At 39.8% G+C, this 16876-nt stretch overlaps 2 protein-coding genes across 2 annotated transcripts in view; both read left to right on the top strand.

Moving 5' to 3' along the window:
- On the top strand, positions 1-5625 carry LOC118340905 (keratocan-like). Its single transcript, XM_035679071.1, is given in 4 exon segments — positions 1-92; positions 94-156; positions 4407-5281; positions 5456-5625. Coding segments are annotated over 4 exon segments (1200 nt in total).
- A 5843-nt stretch (positions 5626-11468) lies between these two features.
- The window catches only part of LOC118342254 (leucine-rich repeat protein soc-2 homolog), an 11577-nt gene continuing 6169 nt past the window's right edge, over positions 11469-16876 (top strand). The window contains exon 1 of the mRNA XM_035680757.1: positions 11469-11654. Within this exon, the coding sequence (XP_035536650.1) occupies positions 11469-11654 (186 nt within the window). The remainder of the gene's footprint in view (positions 11655-16876) is intronic.

The raw sequence follows: 16876 nt of genomic DNA, 5'->3' as shown, positions 1-16876 counted from the left end.
ATGTTCAAGGTTCAGCCTTGGGGGAATCAAACCAACAACAATACAAGTCTAACGGGGCTGGCTTGCAGCACCGACCACATCAAAGCAACTGACACCACGGACAATCATCACCTCACCTGGCTGCATGCAGACCACTCACACCAGTTGCAGAAGCAGGTAAAGTTAATTTGTCTTTCTTTAGTAATAAATCTGTTTGAGAGAGGAGGAGTGAAAGGCTTTGACAAGGCAGGGTGCATGTATTTTTACCTTTGATGTGGTGCACCTTGCCAGCCTCTGTTTCAGAACTTACAGGTAGAAGTGGTAAAGTAACATTGCAAATGAAAGAGGGCTTTGAAATGTTTTCTGTAAATTTCTCAGTTGTTGTATGCAGTTTTGTCTGTATTTTTATTTTATGAATTATGGTGCTTAATATCAGGATCAAGACAGGTTGATAGACACCTTTGTACTCAACCAATTTACTGTTTTACAATCAAGCTAACACTTGGCAATGAATGAACTCAGTAAAAAACAACTGTGGCTGTTTTAAGTTTGCAAATGATACACATCTTTGGAAAGTAACTTTTAGTGCCAAATCTATTTTTTTCCACATAATAATTATCCATAAACACAGTTAGATTCTCAGCTCTGAATGCAGTAAGCCATGCAAACTCTTCCAAATGTTTCAAAGTCATGAAGTGGATTTCAGCAAAGCCATCAACTGGAACTGATCCCTTAAAACCCATGCAGTGCATATACAACCCGTTGTGTAATTAACATAGCTGGCTCAGACACAAAGCCCCTGGCAGGAAATTAGCATTATCATATTCCTCTGCATGTGTTTCTCCTTAGTCTGTCAGGCAGATTGTAGACAACATTTGTTTTCAGTAATATATGTTCCATTTTGCAGAGATCTGTGAAGCCCTGACTCACCATTTTCAACAGTTGGGATAATTGTAAATCTTGTCACACATTATAAATGACTATTGTGTTGTAATGAGAATGGAAAGGTACCCCATCTGTTATATGTCAACAACAATTTTTACTTAAATCAGAGCCAGTTCCAGTTCAATTAAATTAAAAATACAAAGAAGAGTAGCCATGGTTCGGTTCTTTACACATCGTTAACTATATTTTTAAACTTACATTTCTGACTCATGTTTCTGACACCCAGAATAAGGGTTTTCAGGAGCCTTTAAAAAGATAGACGTGTCTACCTTTGGTCTAATTGTTGGACAAAATCAGATGGACAATTTGACTGATTCTTGATTTTTACAAGGCTGCTGTTTGGCCATAGTAGTAGAAAGGCTGAGTGGAAGCACATTCTTAATGTAGAGGTTACAAGCTGATTGTCTCTTTGCTTAACAGACTGAGTTGCATGCCAAATAACTGTAAGGTTTCTTGCCTCTGCAGTCCGACAGCAAACTGTATCATTCTCAGAGACAGAATGTTTATCTTTTCTAATTTACTAAGACATAAAAAAGTCACTGTATGTAACTTTTACTTCAAGAACACAGATCAGGCATATCTGTAAATATCTAAAAATACTGTCATTAAAAGATCAAGGTAAGAGAACAGTATGCAAAGTAAAGAAGTCACTTAAGGCTAACCAGTCGACAAGCCAAGCTTTTTAGGATAAGTACAGTACAGTGATGCAAACATGTGTCCATTCATGTAGTTAGTAATTTGTCTTTGACGTACAGTCCCCATAAATGTCCTCAGGACTAATGCCTGGATGTGTAATTGATCATACAAGATTACAAACATGTGTGTAGAGGACTGATCACTGTTCACAAACGTACCCTGGCAAACACAGGAGGAGCTCTAATGGGATTGCATGGCTGATCATGGATAAGTGTTGCCCCTATCCTCACACAACTCAGCTGGGATTATCCTGTTGCATTCAAGCCTTTGCCGTCATCACTGGAAATTAGCGCAATCTCATACTGGCATGTTAAAAGGTCAGCTGACACTAGCTAGCTTCTACAAAAACAATTTGCCTGGCCAGCGTAAAATCCCCGCAAATTAAGCCTGACCTCCCTCCCAATAACACTGTTACATCTCATGTCTGCCGACAATGTTTTGTTCCAAGTAGAGTGCGTCATCTTGGTGCTGGTGCTTCAGCAGTAGAGCCCGAACAATGTGCATTTGCTTGTAACAATGTAACATGACGTACTAAACAAAATCCTCATAATTTACCATAAAACAGAAATCCACTAAGTATCTAATAGTCAATTTCACTTACTATACTGCACTTACTTTATTGGCATGACAACAACCTTGAGAATACCCTGTTTGCTCTATGCTGACTAAGAGCATCTTGCAGTTTCCGTAGATTTTTCAACTCAATATTAATTATCCCAAAAGTGTTTTGGAGTAAACTCAAGCCATTCAGAGTCAAGTCGTAGAACTATTCGAAATAGGTTAAACTGTGGCCATTAAGAGACCTGCGTGCCCAGAAAAACATTAAATAATGCTGTGGCATTAAAATTATGTATATATTTATTATCTGTCTATCTGTTTGAAACAAGGCATGGGGTGGTCCTCATATACATTTAGAACAAATCTGACCATGGCAACATCCGCCCACATTAAAATAGTATTGGATTATCATGTGTTTACAGTTTTGGTAGACAGACTTGATGGCGTTTTGCTGGATTCACTTAAAACTTAGGTGAGTTGTGCATTTGGAGACAATCATTTGTACTAAACAATTACACTGACCTGTATTTTTGTTTATCTGACATTCTCTGTTGTCTCCAAACACTGTAAGACTATAATTCGAATAAAGCAGATTAATGAATCTTGATTGCACCATGGACGCCAGCAGCCCAAAATTAGCACAAAGGTCGCCAAAGGACTCAAAGGGATTTGTGAGTGGAGTTAATAGAGATCAAACATGCCAACCAAGGGAGGAAGGTTTTAGATGTAGAAGTCAGCAAACAAAGAACAGGTAGGCTTGCATTAGCCTGTTTCTAAGTGGGCCATGTCAAGTACAGAAAAGGCTTAGCACACTATACACCACCATGGGATTATGACCTTTGATCCTGGGAGAATCTGATTGGCCACGAGAAGCTTTGGTGTCATCGTGAGTGACAGGCTGGCACACAGTGAATGAAAAGTCTAGTGGTACAAATACAGGCAAGTAAGCGGTACAGCCTCATCATTTGGGACTACGCTTACACTACAATAACTTGCTGAAGAAGGACATAGGCAAGAGGAAACTTACAGACTTCAAGGTAAGTTGAGTTTTTAGAAGACAAGGATACATCTGGGTAACAGGGTTGGTAGAAGTAGATGTGCAACTTTAGCAACTGGGTTTTATTTTTATGGAAGCATGGACCATGCTTTTATCATTCGCACCACACGTCGCACCGCAAAGCTGGGTCTAGAAGCTTTGACCCTTGTATACTGAGAAAGCAGGCGCACGTCTCTCAAAACAGGTGTGCCGGCTTTGTCTTTGAAGAGTGGCCATCCATGGAAAAGCATGGCCTACCCAAAATGAGTTCCAGACAAACGTGCATCAAGAATTTAAACAAGCACCAGATGGCGGCTGAGAGGAATCAAGTAGCACCATAAGAGATGGATAGAAGATGGTAGAGCTGACTTTAAATTTTGTTTGTTCAAAAAAGAAGAGATGTGTCTTTGCTCTTCTCTGTTACATAGAATATGTTGTATCCCAGCTTTTTCTTCTTTACTATTGTTAGGGGTTAGTCATCTTTAACACAGGGAAGAATTCAGTTCTCCTCAAGTGAATGTATGCAATGGTTGCATATGTGTTTATTTGCATGCATCATTGTATCAACTAAACCAAAGCAATTTGACTTAGAGATGTGTGGTGGGCTTAGCCATACATGTTGCAATTAAAGCCTGATGAGCAGTGTGCATTTTACAACTGACATACAAAGTCTTCAAAAGTCTTCAGGTTTGAGCTTTAGGGCTTTCCTAATGAAATTAAAGTTGACCTGGCTTTGCATCCTGCCTTTAGAGCTCATGTCATTGTCAGTCAAAGTAATGCTCTGGAAACAGCAGCTTACCTTGCTCCGTTGGCAGCAGCCATTGGAAATGAATGATAATGACATTAGTGGTAGAGTAGGCTACATACCTTGGTGGTGGCTAATTTGGACCAGAGTTTGGTTCTGTGTATTTGTGAACCCTTAGTCAGCTGATTTACTTGTAGGTGATTTATGGTATTTTAAGTGACTGAATGTTAGAGTTATGAAACAGAGACAGGTTCTCAAATGCAAAGAACTGTATCAGCTACAGTGTGGTCTTAATTCCTGGATGTCCCCAATCCTTTGCAAATTATAACACCTTACCTGATCCTCTTTAATCTCGGATGTCTAGAGCATTCAGATGCCTCATTGCCCTATATATCCATCCATTACACAGCTGTTTATAATATTGTTTTTTCTTCCTTTCCATCGTAGGTTTGGCAGCAAAATGGCACTTCTTCTTAGCCTTCTTTGCATCTTCTGCCTGGTTGGCCCAGTTCTCAACCAGGACATGCCTTATGAGGAATATATGGCCCAGATCCAAGCCTGCCCTAAAGAGTGTCACTGCCCCCCCAACTTCCCTCGCGCTGTCTACTGTGACAATAAAGGCTTGAAGAGCATCCCCAAAATCCCTCCACACACATGGTATCTCTACCTGCAGAACAATCTCATTGAAGTGCTGTCAGCAGATGCCCTGCGCAATGCCACATCGCTACGCTGGCTGAATCTAAACCGTAACAAAATCACTAGTGAGGGAGTGGAAGAAGGGGTCCTAAATGCGATGTCTCACCTTGCGCACCTCTACATGGATGACAACCTCTTGTCTTCTGTGCCATCTGCCCTGCCACCCAGCCTGGAGCATCTAAGTCTCTCTCGCAATCGCATCTCCAAGATCGCTGCCGGTGTCTTCAATGGTCTGGATAAGCTTAACCTCTTGGACCTCCAGGGGAACAAGCTGATGGATGATGCTGTGACTGAGGTGAGCCTGAAGGGCCTAAACAACCTCATACAGATCAATCTTGCCAAGAACCAACTGAGTAGCATGCCACTTGGCTTACCACCCACCACCACCCAGCTTTTCCTTGATGGTAACAACATTGAAAAAATCCCAGCCGGCTACTTCAAGGGTCTGCCAAAAGTGGCTTTTCTGAGGCTCAACCACAACAAACTTGGCAGCAATGGAGTTCCCAAAAATGTGTTTAATGTCTCCAGCATTTTGGACTTGCAGCTGTCCCACAACCAGCTGACTGAAGTTCCCCTCATCTCCTCAGGCCTTGAGCACCTTCACCTTGACCACAACAATATCAAAAGTAAGTCATATTCCCAAAGCACCTATTGCTTTTTTCTGATTACAATGACTCATTTGAGCTGTAGATTCATGAGTGTTTCTTTTATGCATCTATTGAATAGAATTGTTTTTCAGAGAAGGATTCTGTAATGATATTAGAAGTCTTATAACATTAAATCGCTTTGTGTATTTATAGGTGTAAGTGGCTCTAATGTCTGTCCTGTCGCTGTCGAGTCTGTGGACGATTCCATCAACGAAAGTGTTCCTCGTCTGCGCTACCTCAGACTGGATGGCAATGACATTAAGCCACCAATTCCCAGAGATGTCATTCTGTGCTTCCGTCTCCTGAGGTCTATTGTCATCTAAAAACAAAATCATCAGCTAAGGCTAATTTTAATTTCATACAATGGATGACTTGGTAATGTGGACACTTCTCTGTTAAATTAGATGTGATAGGAATCTATGCAACGAAACATGGTGACATGAGATTTGCATGTTTTTGAAACTCAAATATTTGATGCTAGTTGGCATCAAACTTGTTTTATTGCTGTGACTTAGGGAACAGGTAATTCCAGTTCTAAATAACATAGATTTTTAGTGTAATTCTAATCAAATTTTAAAAGAAAGTACAACATTGACAAGGAACTGGGTTAGAAGCTTTATTGAGGCTGCAATCTGTTGACCACTAGTTGTGCCTTATGTTGGTGTTAACATCTGCATGTACAATTCAGAATGAAAATCTGATTATAATTTAGTGATTTATACCGAGAGGACAATATGTATTAATGACAAGTGAAGATCTTTGAGGACTATTGTCATTATGCTTCTTCGAGCAGGAGGCAAAGCTTATCAAAGCGTAGGAAAATATCACTTTTAATTTGTTTCTATTGTTTCAGGAAAACCTTTGCTTTATACTTGTAGACTTGAAGCCAAATGAATGGTCTTGTGTCCTAGGTGTGGTTTTATTTCCTTTTTTAAATTACTCTATTCTACAAATATGCATATTTACTGTAGGTAATTTATTTTTATTTAATACTGGAGAAAATGAGTAGAAATCTGACAGTCCTGTGAACATTTATGGCCAATATTCCTTAATGTTTTGTATACAAAAGAAATGTGATAACTGTTTTTAAAAAATGCCAACACACTTTTTAATTCTGGTCATTATTTTTCTGAATGAACTGAGCAAGGGATTTCATTTGAATTGTCTTCAATTTGAATAAAACTTCTCAAAATGAACATTTGTTCTGTTGTTATTTTGTCTTTTTTTATAACTTTGAATGAATGTAATTTAAATGTAAATATTTGCCACAAATAATAATGATAATATTTGTGGTAGCCTACAATTTTCATTTGGCAAAAGATTTTGACACGTCAACTGCCTGCACACAGACTATTGATGTATGATGAAATTGCAAATGCATGGTGGTTCTGTGGATGTTGATGTAAAATAAAATACAAAATAATGAAGTGAACATACACTAGATCATCATCCACAAAATATATTTTAGTAGCCAACCAAACTCTAGAGTTTCATTAGATGAACTGTGCAGCTATGTCACAAATATTTAGTCTCTTAAATGACTTGTTCACACCCTCGTGAAGTATAAACATGGATGGATCAGTACTTCTTACTCAATCATTTCCTCTTCTCCCCAAGTATTTGAACGCTGCAGAAAGAACTGGGTTAAATGGCCAAAATACACAGATCAGCCATAACATTATGACCACCAGGGTGTCCAGGTGGTCATAACTGATCATACTGATCGGTGTATAATGGTCGGATGATCAGTTTTGAACATTAATGTTTAATGCATCAAAATGTATAGGGCTTCTTCTGCAAGACAGTTAAAATAAGCAATGCAGGGTTTAGTGGCAGATTGCAGTTGCAGATTGAAACCATTTAAGTACAGCTCAGCCTTCCAAGCGTGTAGGAGAAACTATGGTGGCTGAGAAAATCACAAAAAAAAACATGGCTATGGTGTAGAAGAGGACCGGCGCCCTCTGTAGATAAAAACGGCTCATTCTAAGGTAACGAAAACACAACGATGAATATTTTCAGGTAATTATAAACTAATGAAAAAATGTCTATGAATATTATATTCAATTTATGCCAGTAGATCCTCCTAAATGTTACACACTGAGCATTAAGCAATTATAGCATTAATAACTCAATATTCACAGACATTTTCCATTATATCACACAAAACCAAAATTCTAATTGATATAATTTATTTGATATATGCCCAGCCTTAGCTCCAGAATTAACACTCAAACATAATGTGTGTCTGCTGGCATAAAAATTAGATCTCACTGTCTTATTATATGAATGCTTCTACAGAGTGGACCCAGTCAGGACTTCTCAGGTTCTTTACAATTCACTCTGTCATATACTTTGCACATCAATCATTGTGTCAAGATATTTTGGGAAAAATTTCATAGAGTTCTTTGCCTTTTGAAAATGTTTGGCAGAAGAAAAGCCCTGAATATAAATCCCATCTTATATGGCAGGTGCAGAAGGATGTCTGGCATTCCCACTACGTCCTTTTCCCCTCACTCATCAAAACGTCTAGAGTTACCATGGGAGTGAGAGAAACGTGGGCAGGTTGAGACAAAACCATAGCCAAATAAAACGGACAGAGTGAAGCTACCCGGTGGCATCCTGTGTGTATCCTCTTTTTGGTTTAAACAATCGACACTGAAGACAGTCTATGAGTGCATGTAGAATCTTTTTGAATGTTCACCCACATCGGTACAGAACATCGGTAAGAGACTAACAAACCCCCCACACACACATACTCATTCTCAGTCAAGTGAGACTGTTATGGTATCCCACAACTGAACTCGAAACGTTTAGCAAGGTGCAAAGAGAAAGCAGCTTCAACCAAAAGAGAGGGCAGAGGCCTTCCCCCAAGCAGGGACTTCCTCTCAGCACCATGCTAACAGGGGCTCCTCACAGAGGTCCCATTGTGTACAAGGGCCCTGTGGATCCCCCCCATACATGAAAGCAACACATGCCAGAGTTTCACCTCAGGAAAAGGCGGACAAATATTTCAGTCTGATTGAGCCACACTCTTAGAAAAATAAAGGATACTCTTGTAAGGGATAAAAAGGTATTTTGCCATTGGGGGGCCTTTGCTCTCTCTTTCTCTGTGTGTCTGCTGTCTCTATGTGTGTGTGTAGTGTTTGAGGGAGTTGTGCATGTGTGTGTACGGTGTGGGGTGGGTGCACACTGAGTGACCAAAAGCAATCTGCTCTGGTCCAATCAGTCTCAGTGCCTACCTTCACACATAAGCGGCAGGGCACTCAGGTCTGCGAGAGCGCACAGACCTACACATACACACACCTGCACACTTGTCACATTCACACACACACCTTTCACACACTTAACACACCCACCCTCCCTCGTCAAGGCACCCTGCGCGACCTCTCACCATTGGCCAAGTCCCGGAGCCCTCAGCATCTCCATCACGGCTGAAGGGACCATTCGGGAAAGCAGGAGACAGAGGTAAGCGTTCTTGGTGCTATCTATCATGCTGGCTCAATGGCTCTCTGGTGCAGGGCATAGGCAGGCAGGCAGGGTGGCTCCACTTGCCCCTCCAAAAACACTGCTATTCAGGGTTTGCATAGGAGTTCATTGGTTGGCGGGGCAGCTGCTTTATTTTCACTCAGGGATTTGCTTCGGGAGCTTTGCAGATGACTGAAATGTATATGTCTTTGTTGTCCTTTGGCAGTCTTAGTGGTTTTGATATGTTGGCTGGCAGTTTTTTAAGCTTCAGTAGTTCAATCAGTGTTCGACAGGTGTTTTTTGGAGTAGTGACAACCTTGCTGATACTGAGTTATTTTGCAGTTTTGACAACCGCAGCATTGTTTTCTTCTGATGCAATATCTAATCAAGCAAGACAAAATTTTACTCTAGATAGTTAGAGTCTAGAGGCTTTGACTTTTTTAACCAATATTGCAAAAGTTATCTCTTTCCAATTTCAGAAACTGGGAGGAGAATCTTATTTCTGTTGATATAATTCCTAAACATTTTCTCTCTGAACAGAATTATGTGCATGTATTACTTTTGCCACCTGCTTGATTGAAGTTTTTTTGGTGTTTTTTTTTGTCATATAAATATGCAAGTTACCAATTTGTTCTGCAAGCCATATTAAAGGGACGTCTGTCAACTTTGTTTATGGCTTTTGAGGAAGAAAGGTAGAATCACTGGATATCAGGAATGCCCAACGCGGAGCCAAGCATAACAAGGAGGTAGTCTAGAGGCTGCACTCATACACACATACACAGTTTCCACACACTGTACACTGTGATGGCCTGTATAAAAGCACACCTCTGTCTTTAGTATAGTCCCTCTTTCAGTGTAACCATGCTGGATTTCATAGCCTCATGACAGAAAGTATATTTCACTGGGGATGCAAACCAGTCACCTTTTCTCAATAGGGTGCACTCATGTTGGAGATTTCCAAGAGACTATGACTGGATTGATTTGCATAAAAAGTCTATCCCTCTGATATCAACAAAGATTAGATTCATGATTTAAATAACCTGTGAACATGTTTTTTTGTTTTATATCTGTCCTCATCCCAAAAATAGCAGCAGAGGTTTCTCAATTTTCTCTCTGAAAGATAGGTGTGTTGAGACAGAGTGTGCATCTGTGAGAGGTTGTGTCTTTTTCAACGTGTGTGCGTGAATGTCTGTCTGTGTGTGTGTGTGTGTGTCTGTGTGTATGTGTGTGTGTGTTTGAGCAAGCTCACTGCTGAATAAAGCTTTTCCTTGCAGCCGTAACTCACTGCCATCCTGTCCACAAACCTCGGAGGAATTTGGAGTTTGAGTGCTGAGACAGGCAGCGACTGGGCCTCATAAAGACCCTCTGTAAAGGGTGAGGGGTCGAGTTAGCTTAGAAACCTGTCTCTCTCTTTCTCTCTCTCTCTGTTGCTCTCTCCCACTCAGTCTTTTCCTCACTCTCTCCATCTAACCCTGAGGGCCAACATCTTGTCCACGTCTCTCTCTATCTCAGTCTTTTCTTCTCTTCTTCCCTTCCCTTGCTCTCCATTTCTCTGCCCCGGCCTAGAGGACTCTCTTTCAACACTTCTGCCTTTTCTTGGACTTGACATCTTCAATATCAGGCCAGCTGATATGTGGCTACACTTGTTATTAGTGCGCTATGAAATTCTCAACTGACTGATGATTGATTTCTAAGCTGAGTGTCAATTGTGTGATAATTAAACTGTAATTAACATATGCTAATCTGACTAACTCTTCCCGCTGGGGATTCATATGTATGAACTTAATCAACCTCACTAAGCTTAGCAGATCTGTGCTGCAAAGTAAATGAACAAGATTATGAACATCAGCTATCTGGGTCAGGGCAGTACATAGTGGATAAACTGAAAATCATACATGCTAATTTTAGATTCAAGTAGAAAAAGGGACCCTCTTGTCTGCGCCCTCATTTCAAGTTTTTTGCCAAGAATTTTCTGCCAAAGCCTTTTTGGTGTGATTGAGAAAAAATAATTGAAGCCATGGCCAACAACACAGTAATTTATTTGCAGCTTTAATAGTGTTTTATTGGAAAAGAAGCAAACTAAAACCCATCTCCTTTAAATACATTTAAAAGATTTCTTAGAGGTCTTTGGCCCCCGCAGACTGAAGAAAATGTAACCATGATTCCTTATCAGATCAACTTTGACTTTTGACCTTTGACACACCACAGGTGAGCACTGATTCTAGCCAACATGGCTACTCCCTGGAACAGTGATCCTCTGGCTACAATGAGGCAAGGGGCCTCATATTTCAATCCCTCGAGCTGTCTGCACCTCAGTAATGAATTCACTGACCTTAGTGGTGTGACCCAATGTCAGGCCCTGGTCTGTAGTACTGTAGATTATGCAGCTGATATCATGAAGACATGCCCTGTTGAAGTGCACCTACGTGGATCTGAATACATAGCTTAATATACAGCATATCTGAGTTCCTTAAAGTTTGCCACGTTTGCATTTCTAGAAGCAAATGTGTATCAATTTAGCATTTTGCTAGTTACAGTGGCAAAATGGCAATAAATAATAGATTGAACAAGGGCAAACTTATGTGGTGAGAGTTTAATTTCCATGCAATGTCCTCTACTGCATCTACAGTTGTAAATCTTTGAATGGATTTTCCCCCTTTGAATTTACATCTATCTGTCCATGTTAAGGTGGAATATGAGGATGCTCGTGCGGCTCGTGTTGGGACTCATCGTCCTCAAAGCTGTGGTGGCCAGCCCCAGATTTTCCCGCCAAGTGGACTTGGACACATACGACAGTGCCAACTATGATGTGGATCTAGACAATGTAAATTTGGAGAACCAGGATATCTATGACTACGAAGATGGGCTAACAATTGATGATCCTCAGGTAAGAAACTGTGTCAGTCAGTAAGGACAAGAGAAACTGTTTGGCCAAAACATTGAAATACCTTGGCCTTTAAATGTTCCAATGGTCATTACTAAGAAGAAAAAAAAATCAAATCACTTTAGTTATTCATAATTTGTGTTTGGTCACCTATAATTGGCAGTTAGCAAGTAAATAAATCTGGTAATGGCATGTTGCTATTTTAGCTTCTTATGAGAAAATTAGTAGACTCTATATGATACCTTGATTACATAACAAATATATTTTCATCAGTTTAATAGTTTGACATGGTCTGTTTTATGCTGTACACTACAGAATGTATTGCTGAAGGGCATTTTAAACACACAGGTCCTCTTGTCAGAGTGTAATGTTTATGTCACCCTTGTGAAATTGAGTGTTCGCTCGAAAATGTATGGAAACAGACAGTAAATATAAATTATATCACATCAACATGATCTACAACTCACATTGTAAAACATGCAGGCTGTTACAATTCTCAGAAGTCCCAGTCAGATTGCACAAATCACAGCGGTAACTGTGTAATATTGGTAAACTGGCTGGTTTTAGGTCAGCAGGTTCATGGAGCTGACAGACATCCCGCTGATACCAACTGCGGCCATTTGGAAAATAGATGAACTGCTTCCCAGTTTTACGCACTGTTGTGGCCAAAATATTTCACTTTTGGCCATCCACCATTTAAGTTACATGCCCTAGCATTTCCACAGGCTGAATTATTCTGCTTATGGAGTAGTTTTTATGCGTAGAATCAAACAATATTTATGCTCCAATGTTGGACATAACTTTTATTTGCCTGCAGAACTTGAGGAATGAACAACTTTTGATCACACAGCAACTGAACATTTAGATTTTTTTTCTTTTGATGTGCAGATTGCAGATGTGGCAGTAAGGTTCAAAGGAAAAATACAGGAAACACAGATACACATCATTATCTGCATGTATCATTTTCCCACACTGAATATAACATATACTCTCTTTTTAAAAGATGCTATGGAATCATTTATTTATGAGTGCAACCTGCTGTTACTTGTTACTCAAAATATGTTAAACAGAGTGAAAAATCTGTTGTAAAGTCAGCAAAAGTCAAGGGCTGCTGTGCCTTCTGGGCCTTCTTTCTTTTCTCATTCTACTCAAATTCTGCTAAGTACAATAGCCTTTAAAGATGAGTGGAGGACAGGGGCAGAAAGGGTTACAAACTGGATGATGGATTCCAGAAGATCCTTTAAATCAGCTCAAGTTGAGTGTGATGTGGCAAGCCTGCAGGGCACGCTGGGAAGGCAAGCTTTAGCCAAATTTCATGTTCCCGTTTATACCTCTTTGTAACAAGGAAATCAAGCCAAGGCAATGTCAAGATGGCACGAGGCAAATCGTCCACATTGGATTTTCAACAGGCTTCTTCTATGCCAGCAATTTAAGTTAAACCTGATGTGGACTGCACTCACACCACTGCTGTTATCTAAGCCCAATCCCACAATTAAATGCAGATTTAGCAGATCGGACAAGATGTAGAAAAAGAAACATAAAGGGGTAAATTATTTTATCATCCACCGAGGCAAAAAGGTACAACCACAGCCCTCTGCCTGAATTTAAAATGATTTAATACTGGTGTGCAAAGCTTGCATAGCTGGGCGTTACACTGGTGCTCAATGTGGGAAAGTTGTAATGTGTTGCAGGCAAATGGCTTTGATAATGTCTCTGTGTTTAACAAGCCTGGATATGACACAGCAGCACATTTCATGAAATTTTGTGGGAGTGTGTGGGAGGAGGAAGAGGAGAAACAGAACAATTAGAGTTAAAAGAATCTTTCTCATCCGGAGTCAACACAAACGTTTGATTTGCAGCACTGAATGTTGAGAAATAGCATACTGAAAGGATCTGTCATTTTGCTCTGTTGACAGCACAGTTAAAGGTGAGAGGGCAGATCCTCAGTATGGTTGTTTAAGAAGAGTGAGGATTAAATGGATTTTATTCACCCACACATCAGATGTCAGGGGAGAAATGAAGCGATGATGAGCTCCATGCCTCTGGAATGCTGACTCTTTACTTTCCACATCCATCTGTTGGTATTTCTTCTCTTTCTCCTCAGGGCTTGTCTCTTTTGAAAGAAGTAAAGGCTCATCTTCAATGTTATCCGAGCAAATCGTCTTCAGTCTGCTGCATTCAAAAGTCTCTGCAAATGCTTTAATCACCAATTTTAGATTCATTTAGGCATCTCCTTAGATTGACCAAGACATTCAATCTTTAGTCAGTCTTTCATCATTTTGTCTCCAGTTGATCATATTTAGAAACAAGTTTGTATAATTAATTGTAGCTGTTAATTGGAATTCATAACTCTATTCCTACAAGGGCTTGACAAAATATTATTTTCATCTGTACAATATATATTGCAATGCAGTTGTTTAGACTGTGTCAAAGAAATTACCCCAGGTATGACACTCTAAAGTAATTTCTGCAGTTGTATTATGAGAAGATCGGTACCTCTAAAATGTTTGTGTGTTAATGTGAAACTACAGCCAGCAGCCAGTTAGCTTATCTTAGCATAAAGACTGAAAGCAGGGGGAAACAGCTAGCCTGGCAATGTCCAAAGGTAACAAAATCCACCTACCAGCACCTCTAAAGCTTACTTACTAATTAACACGATGTAGTTGGTTTAATCTGTATTAGATCAAAGTGTAAAAATGAAAATGTTGTGGTTTAACACACAGAACGTTCCTTGGAGTCTTGCAGTCACTGTGAGGTTTCCAGGCAGCCGGCACAGACTCAGGGAAGTTAATAGACAGACTTGAACATTATCAATCTTCTCATCTAACTCCCACCAAAAAAACAAGCAAGTGTATTTCCTAAAACGTTGAGCTATTCCTTTCAGCTAAAAGTGTAGAGTTTCTGTTGGCACACGCTCTGAGCTGGAGAGCCTTATAAATGTGGCTCAGAATTGGCCACATGGTGTTTCATTACTTTATATGACTTTATATGAATTAATTGTGATGTTCCAGTGCTTCTCATTTCTTTGTGGTAGTCGATACTTTAGCAAATCATTCAGTCATTCTGTTTGCTGTAAGAGACACAGCTGGTGAAACAGTCAGGATTTTTTTGTCTCTGTAATAGAACCTCTTAAAATTATTTTTGCATTTTGTGGCTGAAAATTCACTTACCTTGCTGAATGCATCTACTGATTGACATACTCTATACTACAGCAGCAACACAACATTTGGCATTGGCTTGATGCTCACATTGAACGTCTCTGCCTGTGCATTCTGTATTCCCATGCTGTTTCCAGAGCTTTTTTTCAGTATTTTTGGTTGCCAGCCTTTCGCCTCTTCTTTCCCCCCGGGTGTATATGTTTGCTTTGGGGAAAGGGGGAAATGAAGGGGAGAGCTGCAGCGAGCTAACACTGTGCAAGACTTTTCAATGGCCTACCTTGTTGTATCACAAACTGTGTTCCTGCCAAGCTTTAAAATGTGACTTTCAGTGCTGGACATCTTTTCATTGCTGCATTTAATGTCTCTGCATGATTTTTAGTCGTATTTCTTATAAGGACTGTACTTAGTTTGACTTGCATGATTGTACTGATATACATTTATTTTTGAGACTTCTTGGCTTACTGACATCTGATTACTGTGGCTGAAAGTAGATGAAAAGACTAAATTATGGATTCTTGCAGCTACCATGTGAGTCTTGGTTCCACAAGGACCATTCCCTTTTTGGAAGGTTGAGTCAGCCTTGTTGGGCGTGAGAGAGTGTCAGGTATTACCTGTGGTGGTGTGTGGAGGTTCATTGCCCTCGTCTGGAGAATTATAGAACTGCAGGTTTCAGCAAACAAAAAAACATCAAAGAGCAACAGCAGTGACTGTAAATGCAATTATAATACCAGATGGATATACCTGAAGCTTTTAATGAAGGAACCCAAATCAACTGTAATTCATAAAGCTTGGGTGGTTTGGCAGGGTCTTTTAATTTATTTCCCAACATAACATAAATGCTGGCCAACTTGATAAATGCCAAGACTTTACTGTTTGTAAAGTAATTTGATATTTTAGGATGAGGTAGAAAAAATACATTAACATGGTTGTGCATTCAGTCCTTGGATGTACCCTATGTAGTTTTTTCTAGTACTTAAGTTTATCAAAGAACATCCTAACTGACTACAACCAGAATGAACACAGTGCCCAATGTGTTGAAGTATATATGTAAAATGTTTAAGTTTATAACCAAGGACATGTAAATAAGAGTTTAATTATGTCCCTGCTAGATTTGTCTTTTTCTCTGTGTCCTTTCAGTGAGGATGCATCTGAGTGGTTTTCGCTGTCTCTACTGTGGATACTTATTTTGGGATATGTTGCTGCCATCTAGTTGTAGAAATAATGGCGCTGCAGATCTTCCAATGGTTCTTGTTTTGGTCCTTGATTTACAGTGACATAACCATCAGCTCTGAACACGTCTCCTGTTGTTTGATTTCTTTTGACTGGTTTGAATAGAATAAAGTTCACAGAGATAGAGAAAAAGAAAGATCTGATAGGTGATGAGATGAACTAAAGCGGCCAGAATCTGACACCTACATTTCACCTGACATTAACCAGTGGATCACCTTCCTGTGAATGGAAATTAATAAAAGAGAAAGCTATCAATGACTAATGCTAAACATTTTTTGCCAGCATTGTATCAATCAATCCATCTTCCATTTTCTTAACAACCATTTTGGAAAATGTAAATATTTTTGGGGCCGCTGTGGCTCAAGAGGTCATTTACTAATCAGAAGGTTGGCAGTTGATCCCAGGGCTCCTCCTGCTGCATGTTGACTTGTCCTTAGGCAAGACGCTGAACCCCAATTTGCTTTGTCATCTGTCTGTATGAATGGTTATACCTGTGTGAATGGGTGAATGTGACATTTAGTGTCAGAAGACTAACAAGGTGCTATATAAGTACAGTCCATTCACCATGGCCTAAATGACATGATAACAATGCCAAATTAATACACATCATTCTGTATTTGTGCTATGATGATCACAGAGATCATAGATTATTTTTAGCACCACATCACTTCTTATAATACATGTAGAGAGAATGGTTGAAAGTTATATCAATATTTTTGCTGAGGATGGACTATATAGCAAATGGTATATCAAGGGACACTGTTGCTGGTATAGTATGAATAAGCCAGAATCCAGCCGTAGTGAATTTAATGTAGGTCAGACCCCAATAATTAAGGT

This window comes from Morone saxatilis, unplaced genomic scaffold, assembly GCF_004916995.1.
Source record: "Morone saxatilis isolate NCDOM2014 unplaced genomic scaffold, NCSU_SB_2.0 Contig10, whole genome shotgun sequence".
Classification (NCBI taxonomy): Eukaryota; Metazoa; Chordata; class Actinopteri; family Moronidae; genus Morone; species Morone saxatilis.
This window is presented reverse-complemented; position numbering and strand designations above follow the sequence as displayed.